This window comes from Oncorhynchus mykiss, chromosome 27, assembly GCF_057628025.1.
Source record: "Oncorhynchus mykiss isolate SJ-2025 chromosome 27, ASM5762802v1, whole genome shotgun sequence".
In the NCBI taxonomy this organism is placed as follows: domain Eukaryota; kingdom Metazoa; phylum Chordata; class Actinopteri; order Salmoniformes; family Salmonidae; genus Oncorhynchus; species Oncorhynchus mykiss.
Window position 1 is genome coordinate 35,818,192 of NC_143048.1, and position 23,471 is coordinate 35,841,662.

General features: G+C 49.6%; 1 protein-coding gene across 2 annotated transcripts in view; it reads right to left on the reverse strand.

Annotated features, from left to right (window-relative positions):
- Window positions 1–23,471, reverse strand: part of stim1a (stromal interaction molecule 1a) — a 54,916-nt gene that overhangs the window by 3,678 nt on the left and 27,767 nt on the right. For both annotated transcript variants that reach the window (XM_021588396.3, XM_021588397.3), the window contains exons 8-11: window positions 19,311–19,488; window positions 17,989–18,156; window positions 15,920–16,020; window positions 15,569–15,801 (exon numbers count right to left, since the gene is read on the reverse strand). In XM_021588396.3, the coding sequence (XP_021444071.2) occupies window positions 15,569–15,801; window positions 15,920–16,020; window positions 17,989–18,156; window positions 19,311–19,488 (680 nt within the window). The remainder of the gene's footprint in view (window positions 1–15,568; window positions 15,802–15,919; window positions 16,021–17,988; window positions 18,157–19,310; window positions 19,489–23,471) is intronic.

The window sequence follows — 23,471 nt, forward strand, 5'->3', positions numbered from 1 at the left end:
AAGTGATGGATGCAAAATATCAGATGTTCAAACCCCTGGCCTGAGCGATGCCAGTATTGACAAGAGAACAGGAGGGATGACACTGTATGCTGAGGACTTTGTCTGGTGCCTGGTGAGGATTCTTGCAGGGAGGACGGAGGTTAAATGTTTAATCATAACCAACCCTCACACCTTCATTGTAGATCATTATTTGTCAAATCAGTCAGTGGCAGTATGTTGTGAGGGGGTCTAAGAACATGAGTTACTGGTGAGTGGAAGAGTGCTCTGGGTGATGAGGAAGAATATTGAGGATCAGGCTAAGGAAGAAGAGCAGGTCATTGGACAGCTGGAGACAGTACGGCCAGGGGTAGATGGACGCAGCATGGAGAGTTTGGCTTATACATCTACAGGCCCTGTCCCAGGACAGAGTGTTACAGCTATATCCATCTACAGGCCCTGTCCCAGGACAGAGTGTTACAGCTATATCCATCTACATGCCCTGTCCCAGGACAGAGTGTTACAGCTATATCCATCTACAGGCCCTGTCCCAGGACAGAGTGTTACAGCTACAGGCCCTGTCCCAGGACAGAGTGTTACAGCTATATCCATCTACAGGCCCTGTCCCAGGATAGAGTGTTACAGCTATATCCATCTACAGGCCCTGTCCCAGGACAGAGTGTTACAGCTATATCCATCTACAGGCCCTGTCCCAGGTCAGAGTGTTACAGCTATATCCATCTACAGGCCCTGTCCCAGGACAGTGTTACAGCTATATCCATCTACAGGCCCTGTCCCAAGCCACAGTATTACAGCTATATCCTTCTACAGGCCCTGTCCCAGGCCAGAGTATTACAGCTACAGGCCCTGTCCCAGGACAGTGTTACAGCTATATCCATCTACAGGCCCTGTCCCAGGCCAGAGTGTTACAGCTATATCCATCTACAGGCCCTGTCCCAGGATAGAGTGTTACAGCTATATCCATCTACAGGCCCTGTCCCAGGACAGTGTTACAGCTATATCCATCTACAGGCCCTGTCCCAAGCCACAGTATTACAGCTATATCCATCTACAGGCCCTGTCCCAGGCCAGAGTGTTACAGCTATATCCATCTACAGGCCCTGTCCCAGGACAGAGTGTTACAGCTATATCCATCTACAGGCCCTGTCCCAGGACAGAGTGTTACAGCTATAGCCATCTACAGGCCCTGTCCCAAGCCACAGTATCACAGCTATATCCATCTACAGGCCCTGTCCCAAGCCACAGTATTACAGCTATATCCATCTACAGGCCCTGTCCCAGGCCAGAGTGTTACAGCTACAGGCCCTGTCCCAGGCCAGAGTGTTACAGCTATATCCATCTACAGGCCCTGTCCCAGGCCACAGTATTACAGCTATATCCATCTACAGGCCCTGTCCCAGGACAGTGTTACAGCTATATCCATCTACAGGCCCTGTCCCAGGCCAGAGTATTACAGCTACAGGCCCTGTCCCAGGACAGTGTTACAGCTATATCCATCTACAGGCCCTGTCCCAGGCCAGAGTGTTACAGCTATATCCATCTACAGGCCCTGTCCCAGGATAGAGTGTTACAGCTATATCCATCTACAGGCCCTGTCCCAGGACAGTGTTACAGCTATATCCATCTACAGGCCCTGTCCCAAGCCACAGTATTACAGCTATATCCATCTACAGGCCCTGTCCCAGGCCAGAGTGTTACAGCTATATCCATCTACAGGCCCTGTCCCAGGACAGAGTGTTACAGCTATATCCATCTACAGGCCCTGTCCCAGGACAGTGTTACAGCTATAGCCATCTACAGGCCCTGTCCCAAGCCACAGTATCACAGCTATATCCATCTACAGGCCCTGTCCCAAGCCACAGTATTACAGCTATATCCATCTACAGGCCCTGTCCCAGGCCAGAGTGTTACAGCTACAGGCCCTGTCCCAGGCCAGAGTGTTACAGCTATATCCATCTACAGGCCCTGTCCCAGGCCACAGTATTACAGCTATATCCATCTACAGGCCCTGTCCCAGGACAGTGTTACAGCTATATCCATCTACAGGCCCTGTCCCAGGCCAGAGTGTTACAGCTACAGGCCCTGTCCCAGGCCAGAGTGTTACAGCTATATCCATCTACAGGCCCTGTCCCAGGCCACAGTATTACAGCTATATCCATCTACAGGCCCTGTCCCAGGACAGAGTATTACAGCTATATCCATCTACAGGCCCTGTCCCAGGCCAGAGTATTACAGCTATATCCATCTACAGGCCCTGTCCCAGGCCACAGTGTTACAGCTATATCCATCTACAGGCCCTGTCCCAGGACAGAGTGTTACAACTATATCCATCTACAGGCCCTGTCCCAGGATAGAGTGTTACAGCTATATCCATCTACAGGCCCTGTCCCAGGACAGAGTGTTACAGCTACAGGCCCTGTCCCAGGACAGAGTGTTACAGCTATATCCATCTACAGGCCCTGTCCCAGGATAGAGTGTTACAGCTATATCCATCTACAGGCCCTGTCCCAGGACAGAGTGTTACAGCTATATCCATCTACAGGCCCTGTCCCAGGACAGAGTGTTACAGCTATATCCATCTACAGGCCCTGTCCCAGGACAGTGTTACAGCTATATCCATCTACAGGCACTGTCCCAAGCCACAGTATTACAGCTATATCCTTCTACAGGCCCTGTCCCAGGCCAGAGTATTACAGCTACAGGCCCTGTCCCAGGACAGTGTTACAGCTATATCCATCTACAGGCCCTGTCCCAGGCCAGAGTGTTACAGCTATATCCATCTACAGGCCCTGTCCCAGGATAGAGTGTTACAGCTATATCCATCTACAGGCCCTGTCCCAGGACAGTGTTACAGCTATATCCATCTACAGGCCCTGTCCCAAGCCACAGTATTACAGCTATATCCATCTACAGGCCCTGTCCCAGGCCAGAGTGTTACAGCTATATCCATCTACAGGCCCTGTCCCAGGACAGAGTGTTACAGCTATATCCATCTACAGGCCCTGTCCCAGGACAGAGTATTACAGCTATAGCCATCTACAGGCCCTGTCCCAAGCCACAGTATCACAGCTATATCCATCTACAGGCCCTGTCCCAAGCCACAGTATTACAGCTATATCCATCTACAGGCCCTGTCCCAGGCCAGAGTGTTACAGCTACAGGCCCTGTCCCAGGCCAGAGTGTTACAGCTATATCCATCTACAGGCCCTGTCCCAGGCCACAGTATTACAGCTATATCCATCTACAGGCCCTGTCCCAGGACAGTGTTACAGCTATATCCATCTACAGGCCCTGTCCCAGGCCAGAGTGTTACAGCTACAGGCCCTGTCCCAGGATAGAGTGTTACAGCTATATCCATCTACAGGCCCTGTCCCAGGACAGAGTGTTACAGCTATATCCATCTACAGGCCCTGTCCCAGGACAGAGTGTTATAGCTATATCCATCTACAGGCCCTGTCCCAGGACAGTGTTACAGCTATATCCATCTACAGGCCCTGTCCCAAGCCACAGTATTACAGCTATATCCTTCTACAGGCCCTGTCCCAGGCCAGAGTATTACAGCTACAGGCCCTGTCCCAGGACAGTGTTACAGCTATATCCATCTACAGGCCCTGTCCCAGGCCAGAGTGTTACAGCTATATCCATCTACAGGCCCTGTCCCAGGATAGAGTGTTACAGCTATATCCATCTACAGGCCCTGTCCCAGGACAGTGTTACAGCTATATCCATCTACAGGCCCTGTCCCAAGCCACAGTATTACAGCTATATCCATCTACAGGCCCTGTCCCAGGCCAGAGTGTTACAGCTATATCCATCTACAGGCCCTGTCCCAGGACAGAGTGTTACAGCTATATCCATCTACAGGCCCTGTCCCAGGACAGAGTGTTACAGCTATAGCCATCTACAGGCCCTGTCCCAAGCCACAGTATCACAGCTATATCCATCTACAGGCCCTGTCCCAAGCCACAGTATTACAGCTATATCCATCTACAGGCCCTGTCCCAGGCCAGAGTGTTACAGCTACAGGCCCTGTCCCAGGCCAGAGTGTTACAGCTATATCCATCTGCAGGCCCTGTCCCAGGCCACAGTATTACAGCTATATCCATCTACAGGCCCTGTCCCAGGACAGTGTTACAGCTATATCCATCTACAGGCCCTGTCCCAGGCCAGAGTGTTACAGCTACAGGCCCTGTCCCAGGCCAGAGTGTTACAGCTATATCCATCTACAGGCCCTGTCCCAGGCCACAGTATTACAGCTATATCCATCTACAGGCCCTGTCCCAGGACAGTGTTACAGCTATATCCATCTACAGGCCCTGTCCCAGGCCAGAGTGTTACAGCTACAGGCCCTGTCCCAGGCCAGAGTGTTACAGCTATATCCATCTACAGGCCCTGTCCCAGGCCACAGTATTACAGCTATATCCATCTACAGGCCCTGTCCCAGGACAGAGTATTACAGCTATATCCATCTACAGGCCCTGTCCCAGGCCAGAGTATTACAGCTATATCCATCTACAGGCCCTGTCCCAGGCCACAGTGTTACAGCTATATCCATCTACAGGCCCTGTCCCAGGACAGAGTGTTACAGCTATATCCATCTACAGGCCCTGTCCCAGGATAGAGTGTTACAGCTATATCCATCTACAGGCCCTGTCCCAGGACAGAGTGTTACAGCTATATCCATCTACAGGCCCTGTCCCAGGACAGAGTGTTACAGCTATATCCATCTACAGGCCCTGTCCCAAGCCACAGTATTACAGCTATATCCTTCTACAGGCCCTGTCCCAGGCCAGAGTATTACAGCTACAGGCCCTGTCCCAGGACAGTGTTACAGCTATATCCATCTACAGGCCCTGTCCCAGGACAGTGTTACAGCTATATCCATCTACAGGCCCTGTCCCAGGACAGTGTTACAGCTATATCCATCTACAGGCCCTGTCCCAGGACAGTGTTACAGCTATATCCATCTACAGGCCCTGTCCCAGGATAGAGTGTTACAGCTATATCCATCTACAGGCCCTGTCCCAGGACAGAGTGTTACAGCTATATCCATCTACAGGCCCTGTCCCAGGACAGAGTGTTACAGCTATATCCATCTACAGGCCCTGTCCCAGGACAGTGTTACAGCTATATCCATCTACAGGCCCTGTCCCAAGCCACAGTATTACAGCTATATCCTTCTACAGGCCCTGTCCCAGGCCAGAGTATTACAGCTACAGGCCCTGTCCCAGGACAGTGTTACAGCTATATCCATCTACAGGCCCTGTCCCAGGCCAGAGTGTTACAGCTATATCCATCTACAGGCCCTGTCCCAGGATAGAGTGTTACAGCTATATCCATCTACAGGCCCTGTCCCAGGACAGTGTTACAGCTATATCCATCTACAGGCCCTGTCCCAAGCCACAGTATTACAGCTATATCCATCTACAGGCCCTGTCCCAAGCCACAGTATTACAGCTATATCCTTCTACAGGCCCTGTCCCAGGCCAGAGTGTTACAGCTACAGGCCCTGTCCCAGGACAGAGTGTTACAGCTATATCCATCTACAGGCCCTGTCCCAGGATAGAGTGTTACAGCTATATTCATCTACAGGCCCTATCCCAGGACAGAGTGTTACAGCTATATCCATCTACAGGCCCTGTCCCAGGACAGAGTGTTACAGCTATATCCATCTACAGGCCCTGTCCCAGGACAGTGTTACAGCTATATCCATCTACAGGCCCTGTCCCAAGCCACAGTATTACAGCTATATCCTTCTACAGGCCCTGTCCCAGGCCAGAGTATTACAGCTACAGGCCCTGTCCCAGGACAGTGTTACAGCTATATCCATCTACAGGCCCTGTCCCAGGCCAGAGTGTTACAGCTATATCCATCTATAGGCCCTGTCCCAGGATAGAGTGTTACAGCTATATCCATCTACAGGCCCTGTCCCAGGACAGTGTTACAGCTATATCCATCTACAGGCCCTGTCCCAAGCCACAGTATTACAGCTATATCCATCTACAGGCCCTGTCCCAGGCCAGAGTGTTACAGCTATATCCATCTACAGGCCCTGTCCCAGGACAGAGTGTTACAGCTATATCCATCTACAGGCCCTGTCCCAGGACAGAGTGTTACAGCTATAGCCATCTACAGGCCCTGTCCCAAGCCACAGTATCACAGCTATATCCATCTACAGGCCCTGTCCCAAGCCACAGTATTACAGCTATATCCATCTACAGGCCCTGTCCCAGGCCAGAGTGTTACAGCTACAGGCCCTGTCCCAGGCCAGAGTGTTACAGCTATATCCATCTACAGGCCCTGTCCCAGGCCACAGTATTACAGCTATATCCATCTACAGGCCCTGTCCCAGGACAGTGTTACAGCTATATCCATCTACAGGCCCTGTCCCAGGCCAGAGTATTACAGCTACAGGCCCTGTCCCAGGACAGTGTTACAGCTATATCCATCTACAGGCCCTGTCCCAGGCCAGAGTGTTACAGCTATATCCATCTACAGGCCCTGTCCCAGGATAGAGTGTTACAGCTATATCCATCTACAGGCCCTGTCCCAGGACAGTGTTACAGCTATATCCATCTACAGGCCCTGTCCCAAGCCACAGTATTACAGCTATATCCATCTACAGGCCCTGTCCCAGGCCAGAGTGTTACAGCTATATCCATCTACAGGCCCTGTCCCAGGACAGAGTGTTACAGCTATATCCATCTACAGGCCCTGTCCCAGGACAGAGTGTTACAGCTATAGCCATCTACAGGCCCTGTCCCAAGCCACAGTATCACAGCTATATCCATCTACAGGCCCTGTCCCAAGCCACAGTATTACAGCTATATCCATCTACAGGCCCTGTCCCAGGCCAGAGTGTTACAGCTACAGGCCCTGTCCCAGGCCAGAGTGTTACAGCTATATCCATCTACAGGCCCTGTCCCAAGCCACAGTATTACAGCTATATCCATCTACAGGCCCTGTCCCAGGCCAGAGTGTTACAGCTATATCCATCTACAGGCCCTGTCCCAGGCCACAGTATTACAGCTATATCCATCTACAGGCCCTGTCCCAGGACAGTGTTACAGCTATATCCATCTACAGGCCCTGTCCCAGGCCAGAGTGTTACAGCTACAGGCCCTGTCCCAGGCCAGAGTGTTACAGCTATATCCATCTACAGGCCCTGTCCCAGGCCACAGTATTACAGCTATATCCATCTACAGGCCCTGTCCCAGGACAGTGTTACAGCTATATCCATCTACAGGCCCTGTCCCAGGCCAGAGTGTTACAGCTACAGGCCCTGTCCCAGGCCAGAGTGTTACACCTATATCCATCTACAGGCCCTGTCCCAGGCCACAGTATTACAGCTATATCCATCTACAGGCCCTGTCCCAGGACAGAGTATTACAGCTATATCCATCTACAGGCCCTGTCCCAGGCCAGAGTATTACAGCTATATCCATCTACAGGCCCTGTCCCAGGCCACAGTGTTACAGCTATATCCATCTACAGGCCCTGTCCCAGGACAGAGTGTTACAACTATATCCATCTACAGGCCCTGTCCCAGGATAGAGTGTTACAGCTATATCCATCTACAGGCCCTGTCCCAGGACAGAGTGTTACAGCTACAGGCCCTGTCCCAGGACAGAGTGTTACAGCTATATCCATCTACAGGCCCTGTCCCAGGATAGAGTGTTACAGCTATATCCATCTACAGGCCCTGTCCCAGGACAGAGTGTTACAGCTATATCCATCTACAGGCCCTGTCCCAGGACAGAGTGTTACAGCTATATCCATCTACAGGCCCTGTCCCAGGACAGTGTTACAGCTATATCCATCTACAGGCCCTGTCCCAAGCCACAGTATTACAGCTATATCCTTCTACAGGCCCTGTCCCAGGCCAGAGTATTGCAGCTACAGGCCCTGTCCCAGGACAGTGTTACAGCTATATCCATCTACAGGCCCTGTCCCAGGCCAGAGTGTTACAGCTATATCCATCTACAGGCCCTGTCCCAGGATAGAGTGTTACAGCTATATCCATCTACAGGCCCTGTCCCAGGACAGTGTTACAGCTATATCCATCTACAGGCCCTGTCCCAAGCCACAGTATTACAGCTATATCCATCTACAGGCCCTGTCCCAGGCCAGAGTGTTACAGCTATATCCATCTACAGGCCCTGTCCCAGGACAGAGTGTTACAGCTATATCCATCTACAGGCCCTGTCCCAGGACAGAGTGTTACAGCTATAGCCATCTACAGGCCCTGTCCCAAGCCACAGTATCACAGCTATATCCATCTACAGGCCCTGTCCCAAGCCACAGTATTACAGCTATATCCATCTACAGGCCCTGTCCCAGGCCAGAGTGTTACAGCTACAGGCCCTGTCCCAGGCCAGAGTGTTACAGCTATATCCATCTACAGGCCCTGTCCCAGGCCACAGTATTACAGCTATATCCATCTACAGGCCCTGTCCCAGGCCAGAGTATTACAGCTATATCCATCTACAGGCCCTGTCCCAGGACAGAGTGTTACAGCTATATCCATCTACAGGCCCTGTCCCAGGCCACAGTATTACAGCTATATCCATCTACAGGCCCTGTCCCAGGACAGTGTTACAGCTATATCCATCTACAGGCCCTGTCCCAGGCCAGAGTGTTACAGCTACAGGCCCTGTCCCAGGATAGAGTGTTACAGCTATATCCATCTACAGGCCCTGTCCCAGGACAGAGTGTTACAGCTATATCCATCTACAGGCCCTGTCCCAGGACAGAGTGTTATAGCTATATCCATCTACAGGCCCTGTCCCAGGACAGTGTTACAGCTATATCCATCTACAGGCCCTGTCCCAAGCCACAGTATTACAGCTATATCCTCCTACAGGCCCTGTCCCAGGCCAGAGTATTACAGCTACAGGCCCTGTCCCAGGACAGTGTTACAGCTATATCCATCTACAGGCCCTGTCCCAGGCCAGAGTGTTACAGCTATATCCATCTACAGGCCCTGTCCCAGGATAGAGTGTTACAGCTATATCCATCTACAGGCCCTGTCCCAGGACAGTGTTACAGCTATATCCATCTACAGGCCCTGTCCCAAGCCACAGTATTACAGCTATATCCATCTACAGGCCCTGTCCCAGGCCAGAGTGTTACAGCTATATCCATCTACAGGCCCTGTCCCAGGACAGAGTGTTACAGCTATATCCATCTACAGGCCCTGTCCCAGGACATAGTGTTACAGCTATAGCCATCTACAGGCCCTGTCCCAAGCCACAGTATCACAGCTATATCCATCTACAGGCCCTGTCCCAAGCCACAGTATTACAGCTATATCCATCTACAGGCCCTGTCCCAGGCCAGAGTGTTACAGCTACAGGCCCTGTCCCAGGCCAGAGTGTTACAGCTATATCCATCTACAGGCCCTGTCCCAGGCCACAGTATTACAGCTATATCCATCTACAGGCCCTGTCCCAGGACAGTGTTACAGCTATATCCATCTACAGGCCCTGTCCCAGGCCAGAGTGTTACAGCTAAAGGCCCTGTCCCAGGCCAGAGTGTTACAGCTATATCCATCTACAGGCCCTGTCCCAGGCCACAGTATTACAGCTATATCCATCTACAGGCCCTGTCCCAGGACAGTGTTACAGCTATATCCATCTACAGGCCCTGTCCCAGGCCAGAGTGTTACAGCTACAGGCCCTGTCCCAGGATAGAGTGTTACAGCTATATCCATCTACAGGCCCTGTCCCAGGCCACAGTGTTACAGCTATATCCATCTACAGGCCCTGTCCCAGGCCAGAGTATTACAGCTATATCCATCTACAGGCCCTGTCCCAGGCCACAGTGTTACAGCTATATCCATCTACAGGCCCTGTCCCAGGACAGAGTGTTACAGCTATATCCATCTACAGGCCCTGTCCCAGGATAGAGTGTTACAGCTATATCCATCTACAGGCCCTGTCCCAGGACAGAGTGTTACAGCTATATCCATCTACAGGCCCTGTCCCAGGACAGAGTGTTACAGCTATATCCATCTACAGGCCCTGTCCCAAGCCACAGTATTACAGCTATATCCTTCTACAGGCCCTGTCCCAGGCCAGAGTATTACAGCTACAGGCCCTGTCCCAGGACAGTGTTACAGCTATATCCATCTACAGGCCCTGTCCCAGGCCAGAGTGTTACAGCTATATCCATCTACAGGCCCTGTCCCAGGATAGAGTGTTACAGCTATATCCATCTACAGGCCCTGTCCCAGGACAGAGTGTTACAGCTATATCCATCTACAGGCCCTGTCCCAGGACAGAGTGTTACAGCTACAGGCCCTGTCCCAGGCCAGAGTGTTACAGCTATATCCATCTACAGGCCCTGTCCCAGGACAGAGTGTTACAGCTATATACATCTACAGGCCCTGTCCCAGGACAGAGTGTTACAGCTATATCCATCTACAGGCCCTGTCCCAAGACAGAGTGTTACAGCTATATCCATCTACAGGCCCTGTCCCAGGACAGTGTTACAGCTATATCCATCTACAGGCCCTGTCCCAAGCCACAGTATTACAGCTATATCCATCTACAGGCCCTGTCCCAGGCCAGAGTGTTACAGCTATATCCATCTACAGGCCCTGTCCCAGGACAGAGTATTACAGCTATATCCATCTACAGGCCCTGTCCCAGGATAGAGTGTTACAGCTATATCCATCTACAGGCCCTGTCCCAGGACAGAGTGTTACAGCTATATCCATCTACAGGCCCTGTCCCAGGACAGAGTGTTACAGCTATATACATCTACAGGCCCTGTCCCAGGACAGAGTGTTACAGCTATATCCATCTACAGGCCCTGTCCCAGGACAGAGTGTTATAGCTATATCCATCTACAGGCCCTGTCCCAGGATAGAGTGTTACAGCTATATCCATCTACAGGCCCTGTCCCAGGACAGTGTTACAGCTATATCCATCTACAGGCCCTGTCCCAAGCCACAGTATTACAGCTATATCCATCTACAGGCCCTGTCCCAGGACAGAGTATTACAGCTATATCCATCTACAGGCCCTGTCCCAGGACAGAGTGTTACAGCTATATCCATCTACAGGCCCTGTCCCAGGACAGAGTGTTACAGCTATATCCATCTACAGGCCCTGTCCCAGGACAGAGTGTTACAGCTATATCCATCTACAGGCCCTGTCCCAGGATAGAGTGTTACAGCTATATCCATCTACAGGCCCTGTCCCAGGACAGAGTGTTACAGCTATATCCATCTACAGGCCCTGTCCCAGGACAGAGTGTTACAGCTATATCCATCTACAGGCCCTGTCCCAGGACAGAGTGTTACAGCTATAGCCATCTACAGGCCCTGTCCCAAGCCACAGTATCACAGCTATATCCATCTACAGGCCCTGTCCCAAGCCACAGTATTACAGCTATATCCATCTACAGGCCCTGTCCCAGGCCAGAGTGTTACAGCTACAGGCCCTGTCCCAGGCCAGAGTGTTACAGCTATATCCATCTACAGGCCCTGTCCCAGGCCACAGTATTACAGCTATATCCATCTACAGGCCCTGTCCCAGGACAGTGTTACAGCTATATCCATCTACAGGCCCTGTCCCAGGCCAGAGTGTTACAGCTACAGGCCCTGTCCCAGGCCAGAGTGTTACAGCTATATCCATCTACAGGCCCTGTCCCAGGCCACAGTATTACAGCTATATCCATCTACAGGCCCTGTCCCAGGACAGAGTATTACAGCTATATCCATCTACAGGCCCTGTCCCAGGACAGAGTATTACAGCTATATCCATCTACAGGCCCTGTCCCAGGACAGAGTGTTATAGCTATATCCATCTACAGGCCCTGTCCCAGGACAGAGTATTACAGCTATATACATCTACAGGCCCTGTCCCAGGACAGAGTATTACAGCTATATCCATCTACAGGCCCTGTCCCAGGACAGAGTATTACAGCTATATCCATCTACAGGCCCTGTCCCAGGACAGAGTGTTACAGCTATATCCATCTACAGGCCCTGTCCCAGGCCACAGTGTTACAGCTATATCCATCTACAGGCCCTGTCCCAGGACAGAGTGTTACAGCTATATCCATCTACAGGCCCTGTCCCAGGATAGAGTGTTACAGCTATATCCATCTACAGGCCCTGTCCCAGGACAGAGTGTTACAGCTATATCCATCTACAGGCCCTGTCCCAGGACAGAGTGTTACAGCTATATCCATCTACAGGCCCTGTCCCAAGCCACAGTATTACAGCTATATCCTTCTACAGGCCCTGTCCCAGGCCAGAGTATTACAGCTACAGGCCCTGTCCCAGGACAGTGTTACAGCTATATCCATCTACAGGCCCTGTCCCAGGCCAGAGTGTTACAGCTATATCCATCTACAGGCCCTGTCCCAGGATAGAGTGTTACAGCTATATCCATCTACAGGCCCTGTCCCAGGACAGAGTGTTACAGCTATATCCATCTACAGGCCCTGTCCCAGGACAGAGTGTTACAGCTACAGGCCCTGTCCCAGGCCAGAGTGTTACAGCTATATCCATCTACAGCTATATCCATCTACAGGCCCTGTCCCAGGACAGAGTGTTACAGCTATATCCATCTACAGGCCCTGTCCCAGGATAGAGTGTTACAGCTATATCCATCTACAGGCCCTGTCCCAGGACAGAGTGTTACAGCTATATCCATCTACAGGCCCTGTCCCAGGACAGAGTGTTACAGCTATATCCATCTACAGGCCCTGTCCCAAGCCACAGTATTACAGCTATATCCTTCTACAGGCCCTGTCCCAGGCCAGAGTATTACAGCTACAGGCCCTGTCCCAGGACAGTGTTACAGCTATATCCATCTACAGGCCCTGTCCCAGGACAGAGTGTTACAGCTATATCCATCTACAGGCCCTGTCCCAGGACAGAGTGTTATAGCTATATCCATCTACAGGCCCTGTCCCAGGATAGAGTGTTACAGCTATATCCATCTACAGGCCCTGTCCCAGGACAGTGTTACAGCTATATCCATCTACAGGCCCTGTCCCAAGCCACAGTATTACAGCTATATCCATCTACAGGCCCTGTCCCAGGCCAGAGTGTTACAGCTATATCCATCTACAGGCCCTGTCGCAGGACAGAGTATTACAGCTATATCCATCTACAGGCCCTGTCCCAGGACAGAGTGTTACAGCTATATCCATCTACAGGCCCTGTCCCAGGACAGAGTGTTACAGCTATAGCCATCTACAGGCCCTGTCCCAAGCCACAGTATCACAGCTATATCCATCTACAGGCCCTGTCCCAAGCCACAGTATTACAGCTATATCCATCTACAGGCCCTGTCCCAGGCCAGAGTGTTACAGCTACAGGCCCTGTCCCAGGCCAGAGTGTTACAGCTATATCCATCTACAGGCCCTGTCCCAGGCCACAGTATTACAGCTATATCCATCTACAGGCCCTGTCCCAGGACAGTGTTACAGCTATATCCATCTACAGGCCCTGTCCCAGGCCAGAGTGTTACAGCTACAGGCCCTGTCCCAGGCCAGAGTGTTACAGCTATATCCATCTACAGGCCCTGTCCCAGGCCACAGTATTACAGCTATATCCATCTACAGGCCCTGTCCCAGGACAGAGTATTACAGCTATATCCATCTACAGGCCCTGTCCCAGGACAGAGTATTACAGCTATATCCATCTACAGGCCCTGTCCCAGGACAGAGTGTTATAGCTATATCCATCTACAGGCCCTGTCCCAGGACAGAGTATTACAGCTATATCCATCTACAGGCCCTGTCCCAGGACAGAGTATTACAGCTATATACATCTACAGGCCCTGTCCCAGGACAGAGTATTACAGCTATATCCATCTACAGGCCCTGTCCCAGGCCAGAGTATTACAGCTATATCCATCTACAGGCCCTGTCCCAGGCCAGAGTATTACAGCTATATCCATCTACAGGCCCTGTCCCAGGACAGAGTGTTACAGCTATATCCATCTACAGGCCCTGTCCCAGGCCACAGTATTACAGCTATATCCATCTACAGACCTTGCCCATAGAGTTATAGTATGTGCTCTGCGGTTTTGACAGGGGTGGGTGACTTTAGAAGAAAGAGGGAGGGTGGGTTGAGGTCATGATGAGGGGTAGCCAACAGGCCAACCAGAGTATTTCCTGAGAGACTGGCTGTCCAAACCCACAGACCACTTGCTCGCTGGTCCTTGAGCCAATTGGTGTCTGGGGGGGGTCGACCAGAGACACGAACGTCCGCGGCAGCCAAAGAGAAGTGTTGGTGGAGGGAGAGGGGTAGTGAGGGAGGAGAGGACGTTATTAATGTGGATTAGAAGACTTACTAGAGGACTGCAGTGACAGAGGTCTAGAAGGAGACTGCAGAACTAGAGCTCAGCTTACCGCTGCAGTTAGTATCAGCCCTTCTCTCTAGGTCTGCTATAATCAAAACCCAGTTACTGCCCAGTAGAGCTGGTTACCAGGATACCATAGAACACAATGTTGACCTATTAAGTCAATAAACATGTTCCATTAAATATAGTACATTTGTTACCAAGACAAGGACTAGAAATAAGAACTAAAGTACGTTGTTCGCATCATAACTCCCTTTGAGATCGTAACTGGTTAATAAAAGCTGTAATACTGCATTTCAAAATCAGAAACCCTGAGTATGTAATTTCTTAGTGGCTGAAACGAGGTGATAAATGTGTACCCCCAGGGGAATGACTTGACAACAATAGAAAGCAAAGCTCTATGTAACGAGAGAAAAGTAAATGGTATTGCAGGCAGCACAACAATAGACTTTTAATTGAGTGCATGTACCACTGCCTTCCTCTTACCCAAATAGGTCTAGATCAAAGCTAAACCTTATGAAGCTTATAGGAGGACAATGGCCTTTCATATTGCTTACTATGACTCCATGTTCAGTCCTTCATTTCAGCCGTGTCCAAACAGCACATTCCATTGGTCAGACTAGGAGACAACTGCTAAAAATAGATCAGCACAAAGATTTGGTGTCATGAAGTATGTTTTTCTTCAGAGGTTACATTTCCACAGCAATGGATATCAACATTGGCCACCTTGTTCTCGTCTTACACGCCATCTCAGAAGTCAAATTCCCATAAATCGAGGCACTCATTTCCAAAATGAGAGAATATAAAAAACACCCCAACCAACTGAAAATATGTCTAAAAAAATATTAAAAATTGAAATTACAATTCATACATTACAGATTTGCAAACACAGAACACGTTTTGGGGTATTTTATTAGGATCCCCATTAGCTGTTGCGAAAGCAGCAGCTACGCTTCCTGGGGTCCACTGTGGGACTCTCACTGTGGGACACTCAATCACAGACAAAACAACCCAGACAAACACTCCGAATCCCTTCACAAACCGGGCTGCTCATTTGAATAAATTGAGATAATGACAATATTATTTATAATGATAACGTTTATAATGATAATATTTTGTGTCTGTATGCTAATTTTCATATGAGGGTTGACTTTTGGATTTCCCCAGAAGGCCCTTGGTGTATTTAGGAGGTCTTTTGCTACAGAGTCCCACAGTGGGGCCGAGGGAGTCGGACCAGCCCTTACATTGCAGAGTACCGGGCGATATGATGTCCTCGTCCATGTCGTCCATGTCATCAGACATAATGAAGTGCTGGGGCGTGGCCCGGCCACCTATGATGCTGGGGTCAAGGTTCAGGGTGGAGGCCAGGGAGGAGAGCCCAGGGTTATTGACGATGGTGAACCCAGTCAGAATCTCAATCTGCTGCCAACGGTGCAGCCTCTCCCTCAGAGCAGCAGTCACCTCACCCAGGGCTTGTCTGGATCCGGAGGAGAGGAGGGGGCAGAGGAATACAAGCACAGATCACAATGTGAACATAGATATAGGAGATATTGGCTTTAGACCAATCCCAAAATACTCTCTGTAATTAAACTCACTTGGCTGTCAGAATTTGGTGATCCACATTGTCCAGACAGGAGCTGTGTGCCACATGGAAGGTCCCAAAGATGGTGTTTCTCTTCTTCTTGATCTTCTCTGCCTGCAGTCACAAACACGATGAAACATTACTCCCAGGTTCTGTCAACTCTGTCAAACTAAGGGTCCAGAGTTTCTCCTGCTCACATTGTCAGAGAAATCTCCTGGCCCTACTCATACGGTATATCTAGTCCCCATACTGTATACAGTGCATTCGGAAAGTCTTCAAGCCCCTTCCGCTTTTCCACATTGTTACAACCGTATTCTAAATGGATTAAATATTTTTTTCACCTCAAGCTACACACAATACCCCATAATGAGAAAGAGAAGAGGTTTTTAGAAAATGTTGGAAAATTATTAAATATATAAAACAAAAATACCTTATTTTTTACATAAGTATTTAGACCCTTTGCTATGAGACTTGAAATTGAGCTCAGGTGAATCCTGTTTCCATTGATCATCCTTGAGATGTTTCTACAACTTGATTGGGGTCCACCTGTGGTAAATTGAAATGATTGGACATGATTTGGAAAAGCACACACACCTGTCTCTAAAAAGGTCCCGCATGTCAGAGCAAAAACCAAGCCATGAGGTTGAACGAAATGTCCGCAGAGCTCAGAGACAGGATTGTGTCGAAGCACAGATCTGCGGAAGGGTACCAAAACATTTCTGCAGCATTGAAGGTCCCCAAGATCACAGTGGCCTTGATCATTCTTAAATGGAAAAAGTTTGGAACCACCAAGACTGTTCCTAGAGCTGGCCACCCGGACAAACTGAGCAATCGGGGGAGAAGGGCCTTGGTCAGGGAGGTGACCAAGAACCCGATGGTCACTGACAGAGCTCTAGAGTTCCTCTGTGGAGATGGGAGAAACTTCCAGAAGGACAACAATCTCTGCAGCACACTCCACCAATCAGGCCTTTATGGTAGAGTGGCCAGACAGAAGCCACTCCTCAGTAAAAAAAGGCACATGACAGCCCGTTTCACAAAAAGCACCTAAAGGACTCAGACCATGAGAAACAAGATTCTCTTTTTCTGATGAACCCCAGGATTGAACTCTTTGGCCTGAATGCCAAGCGTCACATCTGGAGGAAACTTGGCACCATCCTTATGGTGAAGCATTGTGGCAGCATCATGCTGTGGAGATGTTTTTCAGCGGCAGGGAGTGGGAGACTCGTTAGGATCAAGGGAAAGATGAACGGAGCAAAGTACAGAAAGATCCTTGATGAAAACCTGCTCCAGAGCACTCAGGACCTCAGACTGGGGAGAAGGTTCACCTTCCAATAGGACAACGACACTAAGCACACAGCCAAGACAAAACATGAGTGGCTTCGGGACAAGATTCTGAATTGTCCTTGAGTGGCCCAGCTAGAGCCCAAACTTGAACATCTCTGGAGATACCTGAAAATAGCTGTGCAGCGATGCTCCTCATCCAACCTGATAGAGCTTGAGAGGATCTGCAGAGAAGAAATGGTAGAAATCCCCAAATACAGCTGTGCCAAGCTTGTAGCGTCATACCCAAGAAGACTCAAGGCTGTAAATCCCTACCAAAGATGCTTTTAAAGTAAAGGGTCTGAATATTTATGGAAATGTGATATTTAATTTATTTTAATTTAATACACTTGCAAAAATGTATAAAAACCTGTTCCTGCTTTGTCATTATGGGGTATTGTGTTTAGATTGATTGATTGAAAAAACATCAAGTGGTCTGAATACTTTTCGAATGCACTGCATCTAGCCCTCATGCGGTACATACAGCCCTCATGCGGTACATACAGCCCTCATGCGGTACATACAGCCCTCATGTGGTACATACAGCCCTCATGCGGTACATACAGCCCTCATGCGGTACATACAGCCCTCATGCGGTACATACAGCCCTCATGCGGTACATACAGCCCTCATGCGGTACATACAGCCCTCATGCGGTACATACAGCCCTCATGCGGTACATACAGCCCTCATGCGGTACATACAGCCCTCATGCGGTACATACAGCCCTCATGCGGTACATACAGTCCTGTGGCATCTCACCCCTTCTTTCGCCACCAGTAGCTGCTTCTCAGCGTTCTGCTTCTTGATGTTGTAGTACTGCACCTCCACCTCATGGGTGAGCTGGAGCCACTTCTGGAGGGACTCTGGTGGGGACCAGCTGCAGCGAGACTCCAGCTCCTTCTCTGCCTTCTTGAGGGCCATGCGCACCTGCACACACACACAAAGTCAACATACAGCACATAACTTCTTATTGACTCAATACAGCAGAGAAAGGAACACACCAAAGTCCACACTTTAAGGTCCAACACACAGGTTGAGTATTCAGGACAAATGTGTCATTCCAACACTGTGACAAGTCTCTCTGCTGTGGAGATGGGAGAGGGAAACGTGATCTCATTGGCTCCTGAAAGCTGTGTCTCCTGACAGCCTCATTAAGAGCTGTGCAAATGAGCCCAGAGCCACCCAGCCACCCCTAGACTCAATCACTGTCAAGCCTTAATGTAGCAGCACTGGGCCAGCCAGGGGAGCAGAGGGCCTGCAAGGCCTGATCAGGGCCTGTCTGATCATGCAGGCACAAGGGCTGACCTGGTTTGACCTTCACTGGGACAAGACCTCCAGAGAAACTCTCCAGATGAAATGAGCATTCCAAATCCTCTGAAGAACTAGGCCATGGTTTAGAGTATGGTGCAATGGGACCTGCAGTCAGGAGCTGTGAATCTAATTGTTATGTCATATGAAAGCATTCAGAGTTGGATTCAAAATATTCTCCGGCTGATTGTGTGTGAAAACGGAATAAGAATATTAACACATTTTTTGATGTTCCTGAAAGCACAGTGGTTCCTTTGCAGGAAGTAGGCTAAATAAAATAAATCCTTTCCTAGGCATGCATGCTAAAAAAAGACTAACAAGAGGGAGCTATCTCAGGCCCTTTCTCTAGTCATATATTGAGAACTGAAATCAGATAAAGGAGTGACTATTGCTTCCTCCAGCAGACTACAGTGTTCTCAGGAGACCATAGTGATAGTAGCAGATTGATGAGAGTACACAACATGAGCCCTCTGCTCACCTGCCTTGTGTGGGCCGACTGCTGCTTCCTTTCCTGAGCTGAGTGGGAGTTATGCCTACTGATCGCATTCGGCATCTAATCCATCTAAATATCTAGCTGGTTCCCTAGAATATAGACTGGTTAACAGGGTTCAGTCAGTTGGAGTGTCACTCCTCTCAGGCTTTACTCTACAGGTTTCTGTTACTGGCCTCAACCACACCTTGTCTCTCAAAAAGTATCCCACTAGACTAATTCCCCCTCATCCACCTGCATTGGTTCTCCACCCGTCCCTCTCCAAAGTGGCACAGTCCAGTACCTGGTCCAGCTCCTCCTCTGCATATTTCTGCCGACTCAGCTCGTTCTCTGTGCCCTCGCGGAGCTCCTTGAGCCGCTGGGCCTCCTGCTTGGCACAGTTAATCTCATCCCTCAGCTTCTGTTCCAGGTTCACCTTCTCCACCTCCACCGTACGGTGCTCCTCCTGGGCTATCTGCAGCCTGGGGGAGGGGGAGGGAGAGAGTGTGAGTGAGTGAGCAAGAGAGGGAAATAATCAGACAAGGAAAAGTATGAGATGTAATCTGTTCTTTTCCTGATCACATTGCCAGACCAGGAAGAATTCTAGGGCCTTGTTACAGGTGCTAATAATCAGTGACTCAGCAATGACAGGGGCAAACAATAGAAGTGCCTGTATCTTTTTACTACTAGATGCCAGGGAGACTGGCATGTCCACATAGCATCCTCCAACCAGCTGTCCTCGGACCTCGATGCTCCTGGCTATAAAGACTGACCACTATAGAGCCCAAGCAAGCCAGGGATCCATCACTGGAGCGCTAGGAGTCTCTGTCGTCCTCTGATTTATATGCTAAATGTAGTTGAGATTCCCCAGGCAGACAAAGACACGGTTTGTTTTCCAGGCAGGGTCCAGTTCCAAGAGCTAGCTACAGTAGTGGAAGTACACTGTCACCTCCAGCAGCCTGTTGCCTTGTAACTACATCAAACAGCACTAGTTTGTAGTTCACGGATTGTAAGCCTATCACAGGAATATCCACGCTTCCTTGACATTTCACACACACACACGACTGAACAGTCATTCATGAAAAACTACAAAATAACTTAAATGCATTATTCAGTGGAACTAAAGCAACGGAGATCACAGATCACACAGTCAAGAGAGAGAGTCTACTCACTCTGTAGACAATGCCATGTGGCTGCACCAGCCCAGCAGTTAAGTATGCTGCTGCACCAGCCCAGCAGTTAAGTATGAGGCTGCACCAGCCCAGCAGTTAAGTATGAGACTGCACCAGCCCAGCAGTTAAGTATGCTGCTGCACCAGCCCAGCAGTTAAGTATGAGGCTGCACCAGCCCAGCAGTTAAGTATGAGACTGCACCAGCCCAGCAGTTAAGTATGCTGCTGCACCAGCCCAGCAGTTAAGTATGAGGCTGCACCAGCCCAGCAGTTAAGTATGAGGCTGCACCAGCCCAGCAGTTAAGTATGAGGCTGCACCAGCCCAGCAGTTAAGTATGAGGCTGCACCAGCCCAGCAGTTAAGTATGAGGCTGCACCAGCCCAGCAGTTAAGTATGAGGCTGCACCAGCCCAGCAGTTAAGTATGAGGCTGCACCAGCCCAGCAGTTAAGTATGAGGCTGCACCAGCCCAGCAGTTAAGTATGAGGCTGCACCAGCCCAGCAGTTAAGTATGAGGCTGCACCAGCCCAGCAGTTAAGTATGCGGCTGCACCAGCCCAGCAGTTAAGTATGCGGCTGCACCAGCCCAGCAGTTAAGTATGCTGCTGCACCAGCCCAGCAGTTAAGTATGCTGCTGCACCAGCCCAGCAGTTAAGAATGCTGCTGCACCAGCCCAGCAGTTAAGTATGAGGCTGCACCAGCCCAGCACTTCAGTATGAGGCTGCACCAGCCCAGCAGTTAAGTATGCTGCTGCACCAGCCCAGCAGTTAAGTATGAGGCTGCACCAGCCCAGCAGTTAAGTATGAGGCTGCACCAGCCCAGCAGTTAAGTATGAGGCTGCACCAGCCCAGCAGTTAAGTATGCTGCTGCACCAGCCCAGCAGTTAAGTATGCTGCTGCACCAGCCCAGCAGTTAAGTATGCTGCTGCACCAGCCCAGCAGTTAAGTATGAGGCTGCACCAGCCCAGCAGTTAAGTATGAGGCTGCACCAGCCCAGCAGTTAAGTATGTAAGTGACTGTGTGTAACGATAAAATGAGGGGCTTGCATCTTACAGTATGTGGCTGAAAACAATAGCTAACGTGTAGAGGGCAGAGGGCAGCTGTCAGTGTGCTGAATGACATCAAGGCTTGGACAGGCCAGGAATGAGAGACCCAGTTGTGACAGAGCCCAGTACTCCATAGCCTTTCTGTGTTGGGATTATGGTGCTCTTCTTCTGCCACAGTAGAATGGGAATGTACTGTATAACCATCATAAACACGTGGTCCCCAGCGCCTCAACCATTACTATATTAAGACCAACATGGAGTCCATTTGTGGGATGGCTGGCTTTGTCATGCTGGGCTAGTACAGTGTCACGTCACACTATCTTGTGAGGTCTGTCACAAGACCACAGTTCAAACACACAGAGGGCCCACAGGGAGATCTAGAACTGTAGATATTCACGTGATCCACAGGGAGACTGCTTCAGCTTGTATACAACCTAGCCTGCTGTGTTTTAAAGAGACCACATCATATATTTGAGATGATCAATATCTGATTAGAATTGGTGTACTGAAATTAACAGAATTTCAATTTATATAACCTAACCAGAATCCATGGAGTATCCGCACATGTTACAAAAACAATCAGTAAGAGTGATAACAGGTTTTACTGGGTGTGGGTTGAGAGAATGCTGTTTTACACCACCAGAGAGCAGCCTCCTCCCACCAGAGGTAGAGGTGGCAGAGCTGCAGTCAATAGTAGCCTGACGAATCACCCCGAATGTAATTATGCTGCTGTATTTTATACATTTTCTGAATCTGAATCTGCCATCCTACATTTCAAAATGAGGGGAGTGTTATGCAAAAATTCATCAGCGTAGCCTAACAAATCTAACAAGAGTATCGAAGTTGACAACATGATCATGTAGATTGGCTCTGGCCCAACCCATTCGTTTCTGGGACCAATCAGAATGGTCAGAATGTGTTGCACATTCTAGAAATTGTCAGGGAGGGAGGGAGGGAGGCAAATCCAGACTGATCATGGAGAAGAAACATCTGTTGGCCGGAATGATGGGTAGCTAGGCAACAGTGAAAGGTGATCCTGGGGTCTGAGGATGGAAAATGTGGGCAGTGGGCCCTTCCACTAATGTTCTCCACCCTGACCTCTACCATTCACTAGCCACAGCTCCAGCAGCAACAACGGCAGAGCAGGCAGGCACTCCACTGAGAGAAGACCAATGCAGACACTCAGCCCCACTGCACTGCAGGGTCCAACAAAGGACTTACGTACTGTACAAGAGATCATCAAAGCCTATATGCAGGACCGGCTCAGTACCTCCAGGCTATAACTGGGCTGATATAGATTTGCATGAATAGCATTCCTACGAGTGAGACTAGTTTTAAATCAATGTCATTTATGAGCAACTGGAAAATGAGCAGCAGCAGCAGAATGTGGCGATATATATATATATATCTGTTTTAAAAACAGGTGGGTCTAATCCTGAATGCTGATTGGTTAAAACCACATTCCATCCAGTGTCTATTCCACAAGTTACCGCAAGCTAAATCTATGATGTTAAAATGCATTTTTACTCTGTTCCATCTGACTGCGGAATCCACCGTCTCATCAGCCCAGCAAGGCAATTTATACACTTGATCTCCACTATAAAAAGCATCTAGACATTATCTCACATTTCTTTTAGACTAACATTTATTTTTCAACAGCAGAGATTTGTATAAACCTTTGTCTGTCTCTCCGGCATTTGCAACATTGTTGTAATATTCAAATTTGATCTCCAGCTGTCCCATAGTAATGAACGTTTCGGGAGTGGGGACGAGACAGCCTGGCTAGGAAATGCTGCCTGTAAATTATGGATCAGCTGGCATCATTATTATGGATACACGGCATTCGGAGAGTATTCAGACCACATGACAGCCTGTATTTGAGGAGTTTCTTCCATTCTTCTCTGCAGATACTCTCAAGCTCATGTTAGATGGGGAGAGTCGCTGCACAGCTATTTTCAGGTCTCTCCAGAGATGTTTGATCGGGATCAAGTCTAGACGCTGGCTGGGCCACTCAAGGACATTGAGACTTGTCCCGAAGCCATTCCTGCGCTGTCCTGTTGGAAGATGAACCTTCACCCCAGTCTGAGGTCCTGAGCAGGTTTTCATCAAGCATCTCTGTACTTTGCTCTGTTAAACTTTCTTACGTTCCTGACTGGTCTCCCAGTCCCTGAAAAACATCCCCCACAGCATGATGCCGCCACCACCATGCTTCACCGTAGGGGTGGTTTTGGCCAGGTGATGGTTGTGTCTGG